General features: G+C 40.4%; 1 protein-coding gene across 8 annotated transcripts in view; it reads left to right on the top strand.

Annotated features, from left to right (window-relative positions):
- Rabgap1 (RAB GTPase activating protein 1) overlaps positions 1–24,535 on the top strand; it is a 159,710-nt gene that overhangs the window by 35,688 nt on the left and 99,487 nt on the right. For 7 of the 8 annotated variants that reach the window (XM_075986099.1, XM_075986096.1, XM_075986103.1 and 4 more), the window contains 8 exons: positions 198–417; positions 1,109–1,313; positions 3,998–4,172; positions 5,218–5,375; positions 9,341–9,451; positions 10,345–10,411; positions 12,788–12,890; positions 15,127–15,296. In XM_075986099.1, the coding sequence (XP_075842214.1) occupies positions 198–417; positions 1,109–1,313; positions 3,998–4,172; positions 5,218–5,375; positions 9,341–9,451; positions 10,345–10,411; positions 12,788–12,890; positions 15,127–15,296 (1,209 nt within the window). The remainder of the gene's footprint in view (positions 1–197; positions 418–1,108; positions 1,314–3,997; positions 4,173–5,217; positions 5,376–9,340; positions 9,452–10,344; positions 10,412–12,787; positions 12,891–15,126; positions 15,297–24,535) is intronic. The other variant, XM_075986104.1, reaches the window with a different exon arrangement.

Raw genomic sequence — 24,535 nt, 5'->3', positions numbered from 1 at the left:
AATATTGTTTTAGATTCATTCTGTACTATTTCATGGAAAACTGGAAGAAGAAAGCAGCTGCAGCTTTATTTGTTTTAGGACATCTATTTGAGAATGATGTCCAGCACACTGCCTTTGCTGATCCTTTGCTTCAGAACATGGACCTGCTTGAATGAGTGCTGGCCTCTTGCTTTGCTGATTGTGTTTGTGACCCTTAGATTGTAGGGAATGGAAGTGAGCAGCAGCTGCAGAAAGAGCTCGCAGATGTGCTGATGGACCCTCCCATGGATGACCAGCCAGGGGAAAGGTCACAGCCAGATGGTGAAGGAGATGGGCCTCTTTGTAATCAACTCTCAGCTTCGTCTACCATTAACCCTGTGCCACTAGGAGGACTTCAAAAACCAGAGATGAGTTTGCCAGTGGAACCTAGACAAGGAGGTTAGGATTGCTGCATTGCTTATGTAACTGAAGGTTATTGTTTTTAATACTTGAGTGTTTCTGTCCTATACTAGATTCAATAATTTGAAAACCATTTAAGTTCTCTAAAAGCTCCAAATTGTAGACCTAAGAAGTTATCAAATATATATGCCATTCTGACCTTTCCTTTAACTTTTTCTATTATACCAAAGAATGAAAAACAGTAGTTGGTCACTGAATGTGCATTTGGCTTAGATGTAAATTATAAAATCAGAACAAATTAGGGAACAGAAAGAGGAGTCAGAGCTGAATCTCAGGTTACATTTTGGGTTTGGAATTAACATCAGTGCCTGAAAATATTGGTATTAGAGTTCAAGTGTAAGCTCCCTAGCTTCTATGGGCATTCTTTCTGTCTGTCTGTCTGTCTGTCTGTCTGTCTGTCTGTCTGTCTGTCTATCTGTCTGTCTGTCTATCTACCTATCTACCTGTCTGTCTGTCTGTCTATCTATCTATCTATCTATCTATCTATCTATCTATCTATCTATCTATCTATCTATCTAACATCTTAATTTGCCCACTGGAAATTTGGCATACTATATATACTTGATTTTTTTTAAATGTAAATGTGTCTTTTAGATGTTTATTTGCTGTTCACATCAATACTATTCAAATAGAGAAGAAGAAGCATATTCTTATATTTTGTTTTTTTCAGATTCTGAAGTGTCAAGTCCTTTCACACCAGTGGCTGATGAGGATAGTGTGGTTTTTAGTAAATTAACCTACTTAGGCTGTGCCTCAGTAAATGCTCCCCGGAGTGAAGTGGAAGCCTTGAGGATGATGTCCATCTTGAGAAGTCAGTGTCAGATTTCTCTGGATGTGACCCTCTCAGTGCCGAATATATCTGAAGGAACTGTGAGGTAAGTCTGGCCTCTGTGAAGTGCTGTTGCACAAGGAAGCACTCGCTAGCAGGTAACATATGCCATATTCATATCCTCCTCGAATTGCAACCCTCATGAGAAATGGATGTTCATTTGTACATGCTCCACATCCCAATCCCATCCTGAATACACTATTAGAGATTTAAATGGTTTGGGATAATTGAAACATACTGACAATGAGAGAAAGATTTTCTCTTCTTTTTTAAAATGAGAAATCAGAGTTCCAGAGAAGTCCTAGAAATGAGTATTGTTTATTCAAAGACATAAAGATAGCCATGACATGATTGTTATCAACGAGTTAAATAAAGAATTGCTAATTCAGGGCTGGAGAGATGGCTAAGAGGTTAAGAGCAGTGCCTGCTCTTCCAAAGGTCCTGAGTTCAATTCCCAGCAACCACGTGGTGGCTCACAACCATCTGTAATGAGGTCTGGTGCCCTCTTCTGGCCAGCAGGCATACACACAGACACAACATTGTATATATAATAAATAAATATTTTATAAAAAAAAAAGAATTGCTAATTCAGAAATATGTTTATTTCAGAAAAATAACATGAGTTAAAAAAAACTTTTAATTTTACTTTCTCGTTGATAATCAGTTAAAATCTTGGCTCATGTATACGCTTTATAAAGGCCAAGGAAATAGCTGTGTATCACAAGGATATGAATTCAAAGGATTATGGCACTAGCTTATGATCCCAGTGCTAGGGAGGCCAACAGATAAGTCAGTCTCAGTGTGTGTATGTCTGTCATTTCTTTCTTTTTCTCCCCCCCCCCCCCCCCCCCCCCGTTTCTCTGTGTGTGTGTCTGTTTATGTGTTCTCTCTGTCTGGGGGGGGGGGGGCGCTCACACACACTGTAGATGTCTCCTGAGCAATAGCTCCGAGTTAATCTTATATCTTCTTGTGTAGTCACATACCCAGTACCAAACTCTTTGTGTATGTGTGTGCTCACCTTTGTTTTGCAGTAATAGAACCCTAGAGAAATGATTTTTAAAAAAGAAGTATTTGGTAAGTGGTTTCAGAGGTTTTAGTCCAAGGTTAGCTGCTCAGTGTCTCTCTGCCTGGTGAGGTAATATATCACAGCAAAAGGCCTTGGTAGGGGAAATCTTTTATTTATTTATTTATTTTATTTACTCTTTTTTGTTTTTTGAGACAGAGTTTCTCTATAGCTTTGGAGCCTGTCCTGGAACTAGCTCTTGTAGACCAGGCTGGCCTCAAGCTCACCTGCCTCTGCCTCCCGAGTGCTGGGATTAAAGGTGTGTGGTCAGTTATTGTGCAATTATTTAGTGCCTTTTAAGTGGGTGGGTAATTTTCTGGATCTTAATTTCCTTAGGATACATTCCTGGTATACTTATTGGCTCAAAAGTCTCCCCGTTGTTACTGCTTTTATTGTGTTTAGAAAATAATTGATCCGGGGCTGGAGAGATGGCTCAGTGGTTAAGAGCACTGACTGCTTTTCCAGAGAACCCGAGTTCCAACTCCCGGTGCCCACATGGCCACTCACACCTGTCTGTAACTCCAGTTCCAGGGGAACCCGACAGACATACACACGGGCAAAACACCAATAAACATAAAAGAAAAATAATAAATTATTAAAAATAATAATTGACCCAATTTTTACTTTGGTCAGTAGTTTCTGTGTTTTTCAATTCCCTTAGAAACATGCTGGGTTTTTCAGCCAGGCAGTGGTGGCGCACGCCTTTAATCCCAGCACTTAGGAGGCGGAAGCAGGCAGGTCTCTTTGAGTTGGAGACCAGCCTGGTCTACAGAATGAGTTCCAGGACAGATTCCAAAACTACAGAGAAACCCTGTCTTGAAAAACAAAAAAAACAAAACCAAACAAAAGATTAATTGTGATTACTTTTAATGTGCATTTCAAAGTGAATACTTATTCTAACAACTGAAATTATACTTTGTATACTAATAGAGTTTCCTTAAGTAAGGAATTAAGAAAACATCTGTTTTGCCCCACAATCTCAGAGCCTTTGTGAAAGAGTCTTTAACTTGGGTTAGAGCCCCTTTTGGGTTCTTCCATTATGAAGAGGGCTCCTAGAACATTTCCCATTGATGGCTTTGCCTTGCAGTGTGGAAATCGAATAGTTACTTCTTGACCTGTCACGATCTTTAGTGCCCTAAAGAGTCTAGAATATCGTAGCTATCACATAAATACTTGTGGAGTAAGTAGATTTGATTGGGTGATGTCCTTTTGACTTGCATTAACTATGCTTTGGATTTAATATGTGGTTTTGAGCAATGGTTTTTATGCTCAATCATGCACTGCAATTTTTTTTTACTTTTATAAACAGAACATTCTTTTAAAATGATAATCAGGTGCAAAGGTTTCACAGTCTGTTTAGTTAGTCTTTAGTTAGTTAGTACTGGTTTTGTCTCTATTTTAGTTTCAGGCTACAAAACTCATGTTTGCTGATGTTGATATGTTTCTATGGGCCTCTCCCAAACATGTGCTTCTCTAGATTAACATGGAATTATATGATCAGTACCTTCAACGTCCCTATGTGATTTATGTATCAAAATATAGTGTTCTTGGCTAGCATACTAAAAGTGGATTACATTATCATCTTTCTGGACAGATGTCTTGAGTCCTAATATAAATACAATATGTTACTCATAATAAGTTTCCTTTTTTTTTTTTTGTCTGAACAGACTTTTAGATCCTCAGACCAACACTGAAATAGCAAACTACCCTATCTACAAGATTCTCTTCTGTGTCAGAGGACACGATGGTACCCCTGAAAGCGACTGTTTTGCATTCACTGAAAGTCACTATAACGCAGAGCTCTTCAGGATACATGTATTTCGCTGTGAAATACAAGAGGCTGTAAGTCTTTACAAATGAGATTTCACCACCATTACTGCAAATGGCACAGGACAGGGAGATACTAAATGGGTAAAATGATCCTGGGGTTTGCTGGCTAGCCATTCTAGTTTAAAGAGACTTCCTGGTTCGATGAGAGAAGTATAGAATATATCAGAAAATAGAGAATTATGGATGAAGACACCCAACTGCAGTCTCTGACCTATGCACACACACTAGTGAGCACACCCATGCACTTGTACATGCAGTGCTGTAAGAGGCCTGATGGTGATTGGCTGAGTGGATTAGACCCACATTCTTACCCTGACAATGACACATTTGCAAGCTGTTCTGTCCTGAGTTTTTCCTAAATTGTTAAAGCCATGCTTCTGATTAAAAGTATATTTACATAGAATCTGACATTAAGGATGTGATTTTCTTTTCAGTTGACATTTTTAATTGAGTATGTATGTATGTGTGTGTATTTTTTCACTGTTTTTAAAAAATCCCTTTGATGATTTTGTTTTAAAACTAACGGATTAGATAATAAACTAAAAAAGTGGGTAAGTGAAAGACAAGTGTTACTTTCTCCTAAGTATATGAGTATTTAACCTCAATAAAACTAATTTCTGCTTAACTTCTATGGTTATTATGATTGCACGTTTGTGTACATGTTGGGGGATGTGGAGTTCAGTTGGCAACTTTGTGGCATCGGTTCCCTCCTTCCATCCTTAGGAGGGTTCCAGGGATCTGGCTCAGTCTCTAGGCTTGCACAGAAACTGTCTCCACCTGCTCTGTCACCTCGCTCACCCTCTTCAGTGGGAGCCTGGTGACTCTCTACCATTACCCAGATGAAGATACAGAGCACACCCGGCATTTCATTTGTTACCCCATCCCCCACCCCCCCACCCCCAAAAAATGTAACTGCTATTCTGAGCCATATCCCCAAATGTTGATTTTGCTTATTTCTCTTAAAGGATGTTTGTTGCACAACAAATGCTTTTGTGGGGGGGGGGGGAGTGTCCCTGTCTAATGATAACAGCCCATCTCCTGACATGTCTGCTTGTAGGTAAGCCGGATCCTTTACAGCTTTGCCACTGCCTTCCGCCGTACTGCCAAGCAGACCCCACTCTCAGCCACTGCCACACCGCAGACTCCAGACAGTGACATTTTTACCTTCTCTGTGTCTTTAGAAATAAAAGAAGATGATGGTAAAGGTTATTTTAGGTAAAGCCTCTTACCTGTTTATTTTATGAATTTATTTAGTAAACTATTATCTGTGGTACAGAAGAAATTAGGTCAGATTAAATACCTTTCATACTTAAAATGGTTTTTCCTACAAGGAGTAAGTCAACGACAGCAATAAAAGTTGGAAAGAGGTTTATAGTGTCAGTGTTTAAAGAATTTTAAAGTGTTGAACTCATCTTATAGAGTACCTGTTACTTTATTATTTTAGTCAAAATGGCTCTAGATGACTGATGATAAGAATTATGGTCTAAGTTAAGTAGACTACATTTAAAGCTAAATTTGTGTCTTAGGTTTACTATTGCTGTGATGACCAAAGCAACCTGGAAAGGAAAGGGTTTATTTAGCTTATGCTAAATCACAGTTTATCATTGAAGGAAGCCAGAGAACACGAATTCAAATAGGATAGGAACGCCGGGCGGTGGTGGCACACGCCTTTAATCCCAGCACTCGGGAGGCAGAGGCAGGCGGATCTCTGTGAGTTCGAGACCAGCCTGGTCTACAAGAGCTAGTTCCAGGACAGGCTCCAAAACCACAAAGAAACCCTGTCTCGAAAAACCAAAAAAAAAAACAAAATAGGATAGGAACTTAAGAGTCAGGAGCTGGTCCAGAGGCCATGAAGGAATGCTGCCTACTGGCTTGCTCCCCATGGCTTACTCAGTCTGCTTTCTTATGAAAACCTGGACCACCAGACCAGGGATGGCTCTATCCACAATGGACTGGTCTGTCTCCTCCACCACCACCCCAGTCACTAAGAAAATGTCACTAAGATATTAAGAAAATGTCCTACATGCTTGACTACAGCCAAACCTTATGGAGGCTTTTTCTTTTTAATATTTATTTATTGTGTATACAATATTCTGTCTGTGTGTATGCCTGCAGGCCAGAAGAGGGCATCAGACCTTACAGATGGTTGTGAGCCAAGATGTGGTTGCTGGGAATTGAACTCAGGACCTCTGGAAGAGCAGGCAATGCTCTTAACCTCTGAGCCATCTCTCCAGCCCATGGAGGCATTTTCTTATTTGAGGTTCCTTCCAGATGACTTTAGCTTGTACCAAGTTGACAAAACTATTTAGCACAATTTGTCTTTGTTTAAAATGTGGTTTGTTTGAAAGAACTTAAGATTTTTGACATCTAGTTTTAGCACTAAAGTTTATCTAACCTTATTAGAAGGAGAAATATGAGTTAAAGATAATTTAAGTTTATGTTCTTTTCATTATATAATTTCATTCATTCATTTATCCTTTGAGATAAATGGTCCTCTCTAGCATGCCAGGCTAGCTTACAACTTACAATGTAAACTGGGTGTGGTGGCGCATGCCTTTCATCCCAGGATTTGGGAGGCAGAGGCAAGTGGACCTCTGAGTTTAAGGCCAGCCTGACATCCTAATCTACAGAGAAAATACCAGGGCAGCCAAGGTTAATCAGAGAGAATGTCTGTCTTTTGGGTGTGTGTGTGTGTGTGTGTGTGTGTGTGTGTGTGTGTGTGTAGTTGGGGAAAGATCCTCAAAATGTAGTTCAGACTGGCCTCAAATTCATAGTAATTTTCCAGTAAGCCTCCTAGGGGCTGAGATTACAGGTGTGAGCCACCATACCTGGCTAGTTTGGTTTTAAAAAAAAAAAAATTTTTTTTTGAGTAATAGGAAGGACCCAGAAATAAACATCAAAACTTGGGTTTCGTTGCTGATATTTCACCAGTGTGGCCATTTGGAAGTTCCTTCACCTTTCTTGTATGCAGTTGCCTTACTCGTGAAATGCAGTAGCCAGAATTAGATTCTGAAGTTATGGTTGCAAGATGACTGAGTTTTTTTCATATAGCTCATATCATAAAATGAGTAATCATAATTAATAATTATATGTATAAGTCTCTTCTATGGTACCTCATAAAATTGGTAGAATCAAATTATGAGGAAAATATATGATTTCTAATAATTTGTTAAGTGAAAAGCACAACAGTTGACTTTTTTCTTAAACTGCTGTCTGAACTTTTCACGTCATCTGGTGGCCAATTTTATTAAAAAAAATAATATGTATTACATTGTAATAACAGTTTAGGAAAATTTACCCCTGAGAAACTTTCAAAATGTTTGGTTAGTTGTCTGGCTGACTGGGTGCTCAGTTGCTTTGATGACTGATTGATTGATTTGATCTCATTTAACTTTCTGAGCAACTCAGAAATTGTGCCTTGGCCTCCCAAGCCTAAGGCGTGATCTTAGCTCATAAGGTGTACAGTGGGAATTAAATGTAAAGGTCCTTGTTTGGTTAGTGTAGTCATAGGTCAAGAAATGTAATTTGGCCCCGGTATTTACTCTCCATCCACTTCCTACAATACATCTTTGAGGCCATGGCCTGGAAGACACTTTGTATATACTGAGTCATGTTCTGTGGCACTGAAAACTGAACCCAGGGCATATTAGGCAAGCACTCTACTGCTAAGCTGTATCTTACTCAGCTTGTTAGTGTTACAAGTTGCTGAAAGCGTATTTGTTTACTTACATTTAACCATCCTTAGACCACAGTAGGCTAAGGTTCATAAGGACAGTTGTAATGGATTAAATAAAAAATTCTGCAGGATCTCCGGCGGCTGCAGCAGGTCCTCTAGTGGTGCAGTGGGCAGCGGATCCCAAGAGCAGCCAGTCCTAGGGAAGGACTGGTGCAGGTCCCTGAGTGGAGGCAGTGGGCCATGTTGCAGCAGGCAGCGAACAGTTGGTCTCGAGAGCAGCCAGTCCCAGGCAGGGACTGTACAGTTCCCTAAGTGGCTGCAGCAGGCGAGAGAGACAGATGGGCTGCCACAAGACGGCTGGTCCCAGGCAGGGAGGAGAGACAGAGACATGGGTAAACATGCCATGCAGAGTGAGGTTGGATATTTATTTAGTGGGTTATGGAAGGGAAGAGGGAGAAGGGGAGAAGAAGAACACAGAGAGTGAAAGAAGTGGGGAGAGGAAGAAGCTGCTCTTTGAGAGGGAGATGGAAAAGAAAGAAACTCAGGCTGCAGGAAGGAAGATCTGCCTGCCTCAGCAGATGTGGGAGGGAGTGGGCATGGCTTGTCTTGGAGACAGAACAGATCATTACATTCCCATCTCTTTATTATAATAAAAAGGCAGGAGGTAGGGCTCCTCAGATTAAAGGAATTAGGGCAGTGGATTATCTAGACTGCTTCCTGCTTTTTTGTGTACGTTGTCTTTGGAGGAGGGAACCTGAGAAAGCTGGGTGCTGGTCAAATCCTGGTGTAGCTGGTCTGTTTGTTCTTCCTGTCCAGTGCTTATGGAAATGTCTGGTGTCTCTTACACCTTTTTAATGTATTGGCAGAACAGAGGACAAAGATAAGTTAAGGGAAAAAAGAACATGTTTGTCATTTCTAAACTCTGCTGGAATTTTTTTGTTTGTAATGAAAGTGTTGCAAAATATGGATTGACAAATGCAAAAATGCACATATATTCCAAAGTAGTATTTATGTGATGAATACCTACCAGTTTTCAACTACTCATGTATTTTATCTGCCAAGTTCTCTTGCCATTAAATTAGTATTTTAAAGCAATAAGATAGTTTAGAGCTGCTGCATAAAAGCTAATTGCCACTGGTGCTGTCACCTTTGAGATCCGTGCAGCCAGAGAGTATATGGGAGATTAGGCACTGGTTTTGGTAAAGAAGCATTTTAAGACTTTTAAACTTCCTTAAGCTGGCATTTATTGGCCACCCATAATAACAACAGCAGTAGTTTTTATTTCATAAGGTTATCACTACCTTAGGATAGTAACTTGTCATGATTAGGCAATAAATAAATTGGTTACCCTTTTTTCCTTCTTGTTATTCATACTCAGTTCTATTTTCTTTTTTGCTACTACTTGTAAACCAGACAGAAAACAATCAAAAATCTGAGACTTTAAAAGAATTTTTAAGGTGTCTGTCAAGAAAATTGACATTAATGGAATGTATTGGTCTTGCAGTGCTGTTCCCAAAGACAAGGACAGGCAATGCTTTAAACTTCGACAGGGAATTGATAAGAAGATTGTCATCTGTGTGCAGCAAACAGCTAACAAAGAACTTGCCATTGAAAGGTAAATATTTCTCTATGCTTATCTTAAATATGAGTTTTGGGTTTTATCTGTCTAGTAGAATAGTCATGCACTGTATTAAAAATTCACTCTCAAAATATTTTCACTCCTTGGTAATTCTTTTCTGTTTTTTGTTTTTTTCAAGAGAGGGTTTTTCTGTGTAGCTCTGGTTGTCCTGTAACTAACTCTATAGACCAGGCTGGCCTCGAACTCAGAGATCCACCTGCCTATGCCTCCTGAGTGCTGAATTTAAAGGCATCTGCCATCCTACCTGGCTCTTGGTAATTCTTTTGTATTTACTGTAATGTTTCATTACTCTGAAATCACTCATAAATCTTCAGTTAGTTGTGCTAATCTCCAGTATGTGGTAATTGTTATGGTAAAAATACAGTGCTGCAGGTCCCTGAGTGGCAGCAGTGGCCAACTTACGCAGATCAGCTGGTCACATGAGGAGCTGCTAGTGAGAGACAGAGACAGGGCGCGCCATGCAGCGTGGGGTTAGATATTTATTTAGTGGGTTATGAGGGGAGAAGGGGAAGAATAGAGAGAAGGAAAGGAGGGGAGGCGAGTAGAGGAGAAGAGAAGCTACCTCTTCAGGAGAGGGAGGGAAAGGAAGGAGCTCAGGCTGAAAGTGGAAGGAAGATCCCCTTGTGTTGGTGCACAGGGGAGGGAATGGGTGGCACTTGTCTCTTAAAGGGACAGGACAGACCATTACAGTAGTAAAAGACAAAGTTTGCTTAACTCGGGTAAAGATGATGATTGTGACAATACTGATTTATTAGAATGCTCCTTTTCCACCCATAAGAAAATTAATTGTTAAGTACATAACTTAAAATATATGTGTATGTATGCTGTTAGTTTTATCACGACTTTATGTCAGGTTTTTTTTTTTCCAGGTGCTTTGGCCTTCTCCTTAGCCCAGGAAAAGATGTCCGAAATAGTGATATGCATTTGTTGGACTTGGTAAGGTTCTTTTGGTTGTGGTTGGTTCTTATTAGAAGATTATAAACTATTTCTATTTCTATTTCATTAATATATTGGTTTACTTTATCACACTGGACTCAGGACTTGTTTATATAAGTGTTCATTTAGGCTACAAAGCAATGCACAAGGATAAGGGAATTTCCTCCCCACCCCTCACCCCCAGACAGGGTTTCTCTGTAGCTTTTTAGCCAGTCTTGGAACTCGCTCTGTTCGAGGCTGGCCTCGAACTCACAGAGACCTCCTGTCTCTGCCTCCCAAGTGCTGGGATTAAAGCTGTGCGCCACGACCGCCGAACCAGCCTTGGTGTTTGGACCTAGGTAATACTGATAATAATTTTTGTGTACTTATCAGGTAGGATTGATGTGAGAATCAAGCTTCTGTGTATTTTATGCACAAGCAGAAGTAGTTGTGCATGGTGGCATATGCCTGTAACTTCAACACTTGGGAGGTTGAGGCAGTCAGTCACACAGTCAGACCTTATCTCAAAAAAACAAGTTCAAAACAGAAAACTGAAACAAAAATTCATGTAAGTAGTAGGAGGTATTAAGGTTATTTCTGTTATATGAAAATCATTTGAAAAACTAAAAGTTACATGGTGATCATTCTCTTGACAGAAAATTCAACATAGGACTTTGAGAGGTAAATTACCCTGATTTTTTTTTCCATTTGATATGATTTATATACATTTACCTTATATAATTTTAGGAACAGTTATAAAAATAATTGACGTGTTTTAATCTTAACTGTAACCATTCAGTGTACTTCTGTCTTTAAACAAAACTCTGATTCTTGAGCAGCTTTACACAAGGCTGTATCAGTGCCTTCTCTGTTTCACAATACTGTTCAATAGAAGTCCATTTTATTGTCTTTTGAGTTTTGATGGATGCCACAAGAAAAACTGCCTGCCCTGTGGATTGTGTAGGAGTTGTATATGGTGCCTTTGATACTGGGAATTCAATAAATCTACTTGAATATATTCAAAGTGGCTTTGCTTGTTTGTTTATAGATATTGTACCTCCCAGGAGGAAAAAATGACATGGAAAGAACTGAGTATCAAACACTATAAATTATATCATCTTAGAGTTAGAATTGATAGTATAGGAGTCCAGAAACTAGACTTGAATCATTTCTTCCACTAACCATTTTTTTTTTTTTTTTTGGTTTTTCGAGACAGGGTTTCTCTGTGGTTTTGGAGCCTGTCTTGGAACTAGCTCTTTTTTTTTTTAAATATTTATTTATTTATTATGTATACAATATTTTGTCTGTGTATATGCCTGCAGGCCAGAAGAGGGCACCAGACCCCATTACAGATGGTTGTGAGCCACCATGTGGTTACCGGGAATTGAACTCAGGACCTTTGGAAGAGCAGGCAATGCTCTTAACCTCTGAGCCATCTCTCCAGCCCTGGAACTAGCTCTTGTAGACCAGGCTGGTCTCGAACTCACAGAGATCCGCCTGCCTCTGCCTCCCGAGTGCTGGGATTAAAGGCGTGCACCACCACCGCCCGGCTCCACTAACCAAATTTTGTACTTAAACTGCTAATATGAAAATTAGATTTATTTACTTCAGATCATCAAGATAAAAATGAATATAAGGTTTTAGAGAGCCATTCAGATTTCATTAATGGTTTGCTGTATCATCCCAGAGAAGGCCAACCAATTGCAAGAGTGAGTAATTACTGTACCTGCAGTGATAAACGTGGAAGGAAGGCAAACAACTCATTTCCCCCCCCCCCTCTGGATCGAGTGTACTAGCATCCTGAGAAAGCTTTTAAGTTGATGGTCACAGAGGCAAATAGAACAGTCTAGTTTTATGCTTTTGTGGCATAATTGTCCTTTGAGTCAGAACAGTCATGCTTCATAAATACCTTCAAAATTATAGCTTTTATAGGAAATGATTGGTTAATTTGGGATATATCTTGACCATTTAGCCTTTTCACATGGATTTAGGCTATGTAGTCAGGTCATCTGCAATTAATAAAAGTTACTTTGCAACCACTGTTATTTTGATACATGACAAATCAGTTTCAAATTACTCTATCTTTATTAGTTTTGCGATACTGGATCTCCTTCTGCCTGGCATAGCACTCTCCCACAGTGTGGAATGTGGGAAAGACCATGAGCAGTTATTGTTCTGGGTAACTTGAAATGTACAATCTTTGCAGAACTTTAGATTCCTGGATGGTTTTAGTATATATTTTGGAGACTTCCACACTGTATATCAAATATATGTGAATTCTTAAAAATTACTACAATCCCAATCAAAATTATGTATTTTGAATTCCTGTTTTTAAAAGCCTCAAAATGAAGATAAGCCCACTTTTTCATTAAGGTTTACTTTTACTCTTTACTTTAGGAGTCTATGGGCAAAAGTTCAGATGGAAAGTCGTATGTTATTACTGGAAGCTGGAATCCAAAATCCCCACATTTTCAAGTTGTGAATGAAGAAACTCCTAAAGGTGGTGCAGAGTTTTAAGACTTCCTTATTCTTATTTTACATGTTTATCTATGAAACTCATTCATACCTGATGCTGACAGAGGTTAGAGAAGATGTCAAATCTATTGAAACTAGGTACAGATAATGATAGACTGCTGTCTGGATGGTGGGAATTCAACCTGACTCCCCCAAAAGAGAAGCAAGTACTCTTAACCATTGAGCCATCAGTATCAGCCCATGGGTGATACTGATTTTTTGTTTGTTTGTTTGGGTTTTTGGTTTTTTAAGATGTGGACTCTGTGTAGCCTTGGCTCTTGTGAAACTCACTATGTAGACCATGTTTACCTCACACTCACTGAGGTCCTCTTGCTTTGCCTCCCAAGTGCTGGGTTAATGGTGCGTGCCATCACCCCTGGCCTGATGATAGAAAATTTTAACATACACAGTTTTAGGAAACTTTGGCGAAACAATTTGAATAATTCTGAAGTTTTTTTCTAAATTTAACCTAAAAACAATATCACTTTTGGTTATTTGTTTTTCTTTCCTTCCTTTCTCTTTCTTTTTCCTTCCCTTTTTTCATTACACTTACGTAGGTGAGCTGGGTAGTGGTGGCACATGCCTTTAATCTCAGCACTCTGAAGGTCGCAGCAGGCAGATTGCTGTAAGTTTGAGTAATACTCCATTGTGTAAATATACCAGTTTCCTTATCCATTTTTTGGTTGAGGGGCGTCTGGGTTATATCCAGGTTCTGGTTATTATAAATAATGTTACTATGAACATAGCTGAGCACATGTCCTTGTGGTATGATTGAGCATCCTTTGGGTATATCCCCCAGATTGGTATAGCTGAGTCTTGAGGTAGATTGAGTCCAAATTTTCTGGGAAACGCCGATATTGATTTCCAAAGTGACTGTACAAGTTTGCACTCTTACCAGCAGTGGAGAAGTGTTCTTGTTACTCCACATCCTCTGCAGCATAAGCTGTCATTAGTATTTTTACCTTAGCCATTCTGACAGGTATAAGATGGTATCTTAGAGTAGTTTTGATTTTATTTCCCTAATGACTAAGAATGTTGAACAATTCTTTAAGTGTATTTCAGCCATTTGAAATCCTTCTGTTGAGAATTCTCTGTTTAGATCTGGGTTTTATTTTTAAATTGGATTATTTGGTATTTTGATGTTTAGTTTCTTGAGTTCAGCCCTCTGTCAAATGTGAGATTGGTGAAGATTTTTTCACATTCTGTATGATGCTGTTTTGTCTTATTGACAGTGACCTTTGCCTTACAGAAGCTTTTCAGTTTCAGGAGGTCCTGTTTATTAATTGTTCTCAGTGTCTGTGCTACTGGTATTATATTCAGGAAGTGGTCTCCTGTGCCAGTGTATTTAAGACTGTTCACCATTTTCTCTTCTATCAGCTTCAGTGTAACTGGATTTATGTTGAAGTCTTTGATTGACTTGGACATGAGTTTTGTACAGGGCAATAGATATCAATCTATTTGTCTTTTTCTTTATGTCAACACCCATTTATACCAGCACCATTTGTTGAAGATGCTTTCTTTTCTCCATTCTACAATTTTGGCTTCTTTTTAAAAAATCATGTGTTCATAGGTGTGTCAATTTATGTCAGGGTCTTCGATTCGATTTCAGTAATCTGAGTGTCTGTTTTTACGCTGATACCAAAATGTTTTTATTACTTTAACTCTATAGTAGAACTTGAAGTCAGGGATGTTGATAGCTCCAGAAGTTCCTTTATTGTACTGTATTGTTTTAGCTATCCTGGGTTTTTTGTGTAATAGCCTTGCCTGTCCTGGAACTCAATTTGTAGACCAGGCTAGCCTCAAACTCAAATAGATCCGCCTGCCTCTGCCTCCTGAGTTCTGGGTTTAAAGGTGCATTCTACCACTGTCTGGTTAAAAAGCCAGTACTAACAAAATTAACAACTTGAGAATCTACAGGGTTTGTGCAAGACACTTAAGAGATGTATAGCACTTTTGTAGACATGGTCTGACTGTATATTTCTTTATGCCGGACTGTTGTCACTACCTAATTCTACCTCTGGAATCCTACCTAGGATCAGAGTTCTCAGTGTGAAAAAGATTTCCGCTGCTTGTCTAATATTTTATTTTCCATGTCTGCTTACAGAATTTTCATAGTTAAGGTATCTTGAATACTTAACAATTAAAATCAATTACTTCTCCAGTGATTACATGAACAAATATATTTCCATATTTTTCTCTTTCTTGTTTCTCTCCCTATCTAGATAAAGTGTTGTTCATGACAACAGCTGTGGATTTGGTGATAACAGAAGTACAGGAACCCGTTCGTTTTCTCTTGGAGACGAAAGTTCGAGTTTGTTCGCCTAATGAAAGGTTGTTCTGGCCCTTCAGCAAACGCAGCACTACTGAAAACTTCTTTCTAAAACTAAAGCAGGTACTTTGTCCCCCAGGGGGATAAAAAAGTAGGATCAAACATGAGGCTGATCAATCATTAATTATTAGATCTTTCAAAGAGTCATATGCCTTTTAAATGTATTAAAAAGGAAAATAATTTAATGTTACTCACCTGTTGTAATCCAATATTTTTTACCTTTCCTGAAGATCCGGGGTTCCATTTATCCTCATCCAAAGGAATTCAGAATTTCCTGCATGCATATTTTCCTCCTTGTCTTTATTCCACCCCTTTCAACATCGTGTTTTCACTGGATGTAAGGTCCTTCTCATCTTCCTCAGCTCCACTGCTGTGTCTGATGAAGGATTTTTTTTTTTAAGTTCTGTGCTTACATTTTTCATTTCTGGAATGTTCAGCTAATTCTTATGGTGTGTTTTTCTTTTGTTTTATTTGTTTTTAGTTTCTTCTGAGAGTTTGTTCTCTTTTGAGCAGATTTTCTTTGACACACTTGAGCATTATGTGCTACAATTCCTTCAGAAATCACTGAATGACCCTAAAGGGATGATATCTTCCCTTTGTTTGTCTGTATCATAGTCGTGTTAATTATTTAACAGTGCTGCTATGTATTTAACAGATTCTATTGTGTTTTTCTGAAAAAGGTCATTTTCCTTCTTACTTTTTTCTTAGATGGCAGTTAACTTTGACAGGAGTCAGTTATTTATCTTACTGTGACGGCAGTGACTGAAATATGGTGTGTTCTTTAGCCTTCCTTGGCTCTCAGTTTTCCACCACATACTGGTCCTTATTTTTTTTTTAATCGATATTTATTGAGCTCTACATTTTTCTCTGCTCCCCTCCCCGCCTCTCCCCTCCCCCAAGGTCCCCATGCTTCCAATTTACTCAGGAGATCTTGTCTTTACTTCAAATGTAGATTAGATCTATGTAAGTCTCTCTTAGTGTCCTCATTGTTGTCTAAGTTCTCTGGGATTGTGGTTTGTAGACTGGCTTTCTTTGCTTTATGTTTAAAAACCACCTGTGAGTGAGTACATGTGATAATCATCTTTCTGTATCTGGGTTGCCTCACCCAAAATAATGTTTTCTAGCTCCATCCATTTTCCTGCAAAATTATACCTGTCGTTATTTTTTTTCCACTGTGTAGTACTCCATTGTGTAAATGTACCACATTTTCCTTATCCATTCTTCGATCGAGGGGCATTTAGGTTGTTTCCAGGTTCTGGCTACGACAAACAAAGTTGCTATGAACATAGTTGAGCACATGTCCTTGTGGCACGATTGAGCATCAATGTTCATGAGTGAGATTAGTCTGTAATTCTCTTTCTTAATAATGTCTTTCTTTGGTTTGGGTATCAGGGTAATTGTAGCCTCATAAAAAGAGTTTGGCAATGTTCCCTCTGTTTCTATTGTGTGGAACAATTTGAGAAGTATTGGTATTAGTTCTTTGAAAGTCTTGTAGAATTCTGAGCTGAAACCATCTGGTCCTGGTATTTTTTTGGTTGGTAGACTTTTGATGACTGTTTCTATTTCTTCAGCAGTTATAGGTCTGTTTAATTTGCTTATCTGGTCTTGATTTAATTTTGGTTTGTGATATTTATCCAGAAAGTTATCCATTTCTTTTAAGTTTTCCAATTTTGTGGAGTATAGGTTTTCAAAATATGACCTGATGATCCTTAGTGTTTCCTCCATGTCTGTTGTTATGTCCCTCTTTTTATTACTGATTGTGTTAATTTGGATATTCTCTCTCTGCCTCTTGGTCAGTTTGGATAAAGGTTTGTCTATTTTGTTGACTTTCTTTCTTTTTAATTAGTTAATTATTTTTTTTCCCATTAAAAAATTTACACTTCCTCCCCTCCTCTTTTCCTCTAATAGGTGTGTTTGGGGCTGTCTGAGATTCTGTTGAATAATCTTCTAGGTGTCAGTGAATCCAAAGCTCAGATGGTTGTTCCTCATGGTACAGTCATTGTCATAGTTCTAGTTACCCCGTTGGTTACTCCTGTTCCTGTAGATAGCTCTGTGCTTTCTTGGAGTTTGCTGTCTTCAGGCCTATTTTGGCCTAGGTTGCTGGCTTTGATCTGTTTCTGTATATCATGGTCTGGAACTTGTCCTGCAGAAGTCCCTGGCTTGGAGTTGGACCTCTTCTGGTAGAGATTGCTGACTCTGGATCTGGTAGCTGGCTCAATCCTGATCCACCAGCATTCTGGGACTGGGTTGCTTCCCAGGACTGGATTTGCCCAGACTGGCAGGGGTCCTGGCGTAAGTAAACTCCCTGGAAGGTCCCAGATTCATGTCCAGACCCTCAGCTGTCTCTAGCTCTGGCTCACTCTTTCAGTAGTTTCAGTTAGCCAGCTGGGTTGGCTCCCGAAACTGGATTTGCTCCTTGTTTCTGCTCCCAGTGGAGCTTGTTTCCCTGGTCTTTATTTTTAATTTCTTCATGGCTGCCTCTGCAATTGTTGCCATCTCCTTGTTCCCCTCCCTCTTCTTCATCATCCCTCATACCTTCTTTCCTTTTCTTCCTTCTTCATTTATTCTTGTTGAGCAAATATTCTGCCATTGACCTACACTGTCAGCCTTTGTCTTCACTCTAATTTTCCTGTGTGGCCAAATTTCTTGAAGGAAGTCACAGTCCCTGTTGACCTAAATTGCTAATCTGAGTTCTCAGCTCCTTCTACCTTTCTGTGGCATTTCTTCCTTAAATACTTACTCCTCACTTTATTTCTGGGATGTCTCATACTTACTCCACTCTCGAATGCTCCACCTATCTATCTGCCTTCAGTGTTGCAGTTATGGTTATTACCTAGTAATTTCTTAGTCCAAGAAATGTACTTTTTGTGTATATATATACTTTGTGCTCCATACCCAGTGTTGGAGGAAATCCTGTTTACTTTCTGACATATCGTATGTCTGCCTACTTTTCTGCACCTGAATTATGTTAACCCTTATTCACTTGCCATATCATACCTTCTTTAGGTCAGATCTTATTTTTTTTTCTAATACAAACTCTTTATCCTAATTTTTTTAAAACTTTATTTGATGCGCATTGGTATCAAGGTGTCAGATTCCCTGGAACTGAGTTACAGAGAGTTGTGAGCTGCCATATAGGTCCTGGGTATTGAACCTGTGTTCTCAGGAAGAACAATCAGTACTCTAAACCACTGGGCCATCTCTCCATTTCAATCCTATTTTTTAAGAGCTAGAAATCTTTCTTTTTCTTTTCTTTTCTTTTTTCTTTTCTGTCTTTTTTTTTTTTTTGCCAAAATTCTTATCAGACTATAATCAGGCCTTCTAGGTCCCAGTAGATATGTCTTTCTCTTCCTTTCCTGGTGCATACTGTTCTAGACATGTTCTTTTTATTTTTTGTTTTCTGAGTCAGGGTTTCTCTCTGTAACAGTCCTGGAACTCATTCTGTAGATCAGGCTGGCCTTGAACTCTGCCTTCCTCTGTCTCCCAAGTTCTGCAATTAAAGACCTGTACACCACCACCAACGCCTGACTTCTAGGCACATTCTTAAGGACTCAGTTATCAGCTGTTCCTTATCAACTACGCCTTGGAGTACTTTCCCCTGGCTTCTATTGGCTAATGCTCATCTCTTCCTCATCTGTGAGTTTTCACTCAGATTTACTCAAATGCTCACCATGAGTACCCATTTAGTTTGCTTATTCTTATGCTGATACTGCCAATGTTCTCCAAGATAGGGCAACATAGTGTGTATGTGAATGATAAAACATGTATAACTAGCTTTCATCTTTTTATTTTATACTATATACAATGTAATATATTTTTATTTTTCTTAGCCATTTTATAATCTTTGCTAATCATTGAATACTGATTCATTGATAAATCCTAAGGCTTTAGTGTAATGGTAAAAATAAAATGGCGCCGTTCACCAAGGGGTGGCAGTGGGCCACGACGGGCAGTAGGTCCCAGACAGGGAGCCACACAGCGGGTGAGAGACATCCGCGTGTCAGCAGGGCCCACGACGAGCCACTGAGGGTGAGAGACAAAGATGGATAGGCACACCATGCAGAGAGAAATTGGGTATTTATTTAGTGGGTTATGGAGGGGATAGAGAAAGGGAAAAAAGGGGAAGGGCAAAGAGAGAGAGAAAAAAAACCAGAAATGGCAGGGGGATAGAAGCTACCCCTTCAGGAGAAAGACTGAAAAGAGAGAAAGAGCTTAGGCTAGAAAAGGAAAGAAGATCCGCTTGTCTTGGTGGACATAGGAGGGAGTGGGCTTGTTTATTAAAGGGACAGGACAGACCATTACATTCTCATCTCTTTTTTTTTGGATTTTTTTCGAGACAGGGTTTCGCTGTAGTTTTTTGGTGCCTGTCCTGGAACTAGCTCTTGTGGACCAGGCTGGCCTCGAACTCACAGAGATCCGCCTGCCTGTGCCTCCCAAGTGCTGGGATTAAAGGCGTGCGCCACCACCGCCCAGTTTCTCATCTCTTTTTTATGATAAAAAGGGAGGAGGTTAGGCACCACAGGTTAAAGGAATTGGGCGGTGGATTCTCGAGACTGCTTCCTGCTTATTTGTGGGCATTGTCTTGGGGGGAACTTAAGAAAGCTGGGTGCTGGTCACACTTAGACTTAGAGGCTGTGTAGAACATACATTTAAAACAGAATTACATCCGTGCTGTGTAGAACATACATTTGAAACAGAATTACATCCGTGTGGCCACACCATTCACACATTCTTTCATACTTGAAGTAGAGAGTAACTACTGAGACTCTGGCCTCTATTGAGTTTGTTATGGCTGTGTCCTACAAATAAATCCAGGTTGACTCTCAGGAAAGTGGGAGGGAAATCACATGGCAAATATGGCTACCAGGCCTTAAGTAGCCTATAGGCATGGTCTTGAGCAGCCCCCAGAGAAGGAGCTGTTCCTTGGCAGGCTTTCTGAGGGGAGGGGTTGCTGCTTGATGGGCTTGTTGAGGAGTGGGTATTGGAATGGGAGGAGTGAGACCTAAGCATGGAGATCCCCAACATCCTAATCTTTTTGAGTATGTATGGATGCTAGTAGGGCTTCCACCTAAACATCACAAGTCTTGCTACTTCCTGCAGGCATGCAGTTGGTGGTTCACATTCTGTGGACAGTGTGAGCTAAGAAACATTCAGTTAGCTGCCATCGTGGAGACCTCAGGAACCTTGTTTCTTGAGAAGGTGGAAAAGGCAGCATGCTTGGAGAAAAAGTAGGTTGTTATCATCGGCCCCATGAACAGGTCTAGCCATGAAGAATAACTGCCAGGAAGAATAAAATGGAGAAGTACCCTGGATGTACAGAAGAGGCAAAGGTGAATGAGCGAAACATGAGGGCACATGGGCCGTTCATTGGGACATCTCGGAAAACCAGTTTCCAGTTGCTGGGTAGGTGTCCACTTGAGCCTGGAGAGGTGGTACCATTGGTGAAGTCCTAGGAGTTGGTACAGGTGCTGGCATATTTGGAGAGCCCTCTGTGGTTTGGCCTTGGCCCAGGCTAGAGGAGTGAACCTGCAAAATATGCTCAAAAAGAGGTGGGGTCAAATGGGCACCGGAGACTTAGTTTTCATCAGACCAGATTTCTTAACACAGTAGCAAAACTTCTCCCAGGAACCTGCAGGTGTCTGTAAACAACTGAACCCATTTACATATTGGTGTCATAGTGAAAAGGCCATGGCTTTGCTTTGAAAGGCATGAACAATTTAGAAGACTACCAGAGAAAATTTAAGACTCTGAACCTCCAAAGTTACATCTGAAACCTGTTAATTTTGGACTATGAAGTGGGCACACCTGTCTGTACTTTAACAGGAAACTTAATGAGTTACCAGGGTACTTGTAGCCTCGGAGGTCAGAAGAGAACTGTTAAACTGGTACCCTTTTTAGAAAAGGCCACCAAATCTGAGAGGAATGAATTTGAGCAGAAGTCAGACAGCCTTCTAGCTTCCTAGGCTGCAGGCTCAGGTCTTTGGTGAATACAAGTCTCAGAAGCAGTACTTACTTGCCTTTAGCTGCTAAGCCCAGGAGGCCTGACAGACTTTTTCTGTGGAATAGGGATTTGAAGATTGGCCTGCCTAACTTGTTAGGGTGGAACATTCGATCCCCTGTTGCTCTGCTTGTTCACAGTGTGGACAGGGTCTTGGCAGTAGAGGTGAAAGGCAGTTTTTTGCCCCGTAGCTGGCATTGCCACATTTGAAGCAAGCCTCCAGGTGGAAGTTCTGCAGCCATCCGTCTTGGAGGAGATACAGGATGCTGCCAGGAGCTGGCATGTCTATCATAAAAAGCGTTTTTGTTTTATGCCATACTCTCAAATCTGTAAAGGTGCTTAAGGATCAGGGTATGATTACCTGTCAGGTATATATAAATTAGACAAATATTGTTTAGGCTTAACTTTGAGAGCATATAAATTAAATCTGGACATACAGTTTACCCAATTAATCATAGCCTACCACAGTTAATAAAGGCACAAGATTAGAAGGAATATTTTCAGTTGTGCTCCTGAGACCTAGGGCATAATCATAATCTATGTAAGGCAAAACCAAGTTTTAACATTGTAAACAGTTTAGTGTTTTAAATCAATAACATCAAAGGGTTTACTCTTAGGTTACAAAATCTGGCTCATTCATTCCTATACATGAATATAGAGGTGCAGCTTTAATATCTCAGTAAGACAGCATTGTTTTAAATCCTATCTTTTATAAACTTTATTTTTAGGACAAGACAGGAATTATCATACAGAAACATATCCTAACCCAAAGTATATTGGAGGTCTAATGTCTCCTTGGTGGGGCCATTCCATGTGGTCACCCTTACTAAATATGGCAGTAAACTCAGAAGACCTCTGTCTCTGACCTTAGTCAAAATGGCACTTGTCCAAATGGTAAGGTATTGGCAGATCACGTGATGTTTTCCAGAGCAGTTTCAATCTGGAGTCACAAGCACACATACACATACAAAGACAAAACAGGCATGCTATGACCATGTTATTCAAACATACACACAGAATAGCAGGGACTTCCCAACAGAAAGGCAAACAAAACCCTAAAATAAGAGTTTACAATATAAAACAGCATAGGAAAGACAGATTCTGGCTATGGCAGTGGCCCAGGTGGTGGCTGCCTCCGAGTGGCAGTGCTATGGAGGGAACCGAGAAGGCAGGAACAAACAAGGAAGATGGAGTTGATATAGGTAGATAGGCAGTTGATATAGGTAGATAGGCAGGAACAAACAAGGAAGATGGAGTTGATGTAGGTAGATCGGGCTGGTAGAATTACAACATGGTACTGTAGGACAAAAGGCAGACAGGCAGAAGGTATGGACCTGCTGCGGGAAGAATCCCTGCATGGCCAGACCAACCGCTAGGGTAGCCTGTTGGACAAAGTCAAAATGAGCAAGCAGACCCTGCCAAAGGTGTGCCAATAAGAGACTACAGGAGGAACAAGAGGTTCATTCAGGATGGGGGAAAGGAGTAAAAGGGCATCCTGGAGGTAAGACATGAGAAGCAGATGAGCAGGGAGCAAGGGGTTTGAGGGAAGAGCATGAGAATGAACCAATGGGACCTGGGAAAGAGCCTGGGAACTGGGAACCTACAGGGCCACTTGGCAGAGAGGACACAGTTGACTGTTGGGGCAGAGGGAGCAAACAGCCATGGCTGGACCAAACATCAGGGAAGCAAAACAAAGTTAAAGTAAGCATCCACGAAAGCAACAAGTCGGGGAAACTGGGAGGACAAGTGGACAGAAGCATGAAATTACAGGCAGGCAGAGAAGCAAGATTGCCTGCAGACAGTAGGAAGGGAGGGGGTAGGAACCTGGCTAGGGTAACTCAAACCAACATAAGGTGAGACAGCCCCAGTCTGTCAATGTCATAGGGTGTCTGGGGAGCGAACTTGGACCTGGAAGTATCCATTCTCAGATCATTAACTGCCAGAGACTATGGCAGGGTGGTCCCAGAGACAGCCTGAGACCAGAAAACGGAAAGACAAAAGTATGCCTGTGTGGGACTTGTCCCAGAGGCAGGAACTGTCCCTGCCCTGTGAAGGGCCAGCACTACAGTGTCCCTACCCTGTGAAGGGCCAGCACTGCAGTGGACTTGTCCTAAGAGGCAGGAGCTGTCCCTGTCCTGTAAAGGGCCAGCCACTACAGTGGCTTGGCAAGCAGGAAGGGATCCTGGATCCATTCGAGGCTGTTGGCTTGAAGTGGGTAAGTCACCAAGCAAGTCTGTCAGATGGCAGGGAAAAAAGAGTAGTTTTCCACAGCCACATGGTCACCAGAAAACTCAACTTGATTCAAGTTTTTAACCCCCAGTTATTGGCTATCTGCTGCCACTATTGTAAAGTGCCAATCAAACTGTATTAATAAGTCCAAGTTTAATGAACAGAGCACTCTTGGGTGACCCTCAGGAAGGCAGGAAATGAATCACAAGGTAAATATGGCTACCAGGTCTTAAGTAGCCTATGGGAGTGGTCTTTAGCAGCACCCAGGGAGAGGAGCTGACCCTTGGCAGGCTTTCCAAGGGGAGGGGCAGCTGTTTGGTGTGCTTTTTGAGGGGGCAGGTATTGGAATGGGAGGATTGAGACCCGAGCATGTAATGGGGCCCCAAGCTGGAGATCCCAGCAGAATGGATTTACTTTATATCCAGATTAGTTCTGATGAGTAGGGTTTCTTTCCAGCATTGTCTTAAGAAGCAGAGTAACCCTGAGTCTTCACAGGAGAAGGAGATTAGCATAAAAACAGCATCCTGCCTTTAACCAATGGCCAGCTTTATGACTTTGAGTGATTTTCTTTGACTGTGTGTCTCAGTTCACTGAATTCTAAATTGGCCCCAATAATAGAATCTCCCTCATCCTGTTACTGTGGCATTAAAGAGAAATTCTATAAAGTTGCATTGGAAATTCTCTGTGCATTTTATTTAAGAGGTACTATGACAAAATCAGAAAATACTAAGTCATAAATGAGAACATTGTTTAACATTTATTTACTCATTTAGAAAGCCTTATTCCATCAAGGTTGGCCTCAAACCCTCAATCCTTCTGCCCCTATTTCCTGAATGCTGAGAATTAAAGACTTTTCCACACCCAGCACCATTCATTGTTTAGGTGGGAGGGTAGTGCTCAGGGAAGAGTGTAGCCAGAGACTTTTTTGCATCCCACAGCTGCTTATAAAATCACTCCCAGGGTTAATATTAATTATAATTGTTTGACTGATAGCTCAGACTTATTACTAGCTAGCTCTTACATATAAATTAATTCAATTCTATTCTCATGGCATCTAATTCCTTTGATGGCTGCT

Source organism: Microtus pennsylvanicus, chromosome 9, assembly GCF_037038515.1.
Source record: "Microtus pennsylvanicus isolate mMicPen1 chromosome 9, mMicPen1.hap1, whole genome shotgun sequence".
NCBI classification, from domain to species: Eukaryota; Metazoa; Chordata; class Mammalia; order Rodentia; family Cricetidae; genus Microtus; species Microtus pennsylvanicus.
This window is presented reverse-complemented; position numbering and strand designations above follow the sequence as displayed.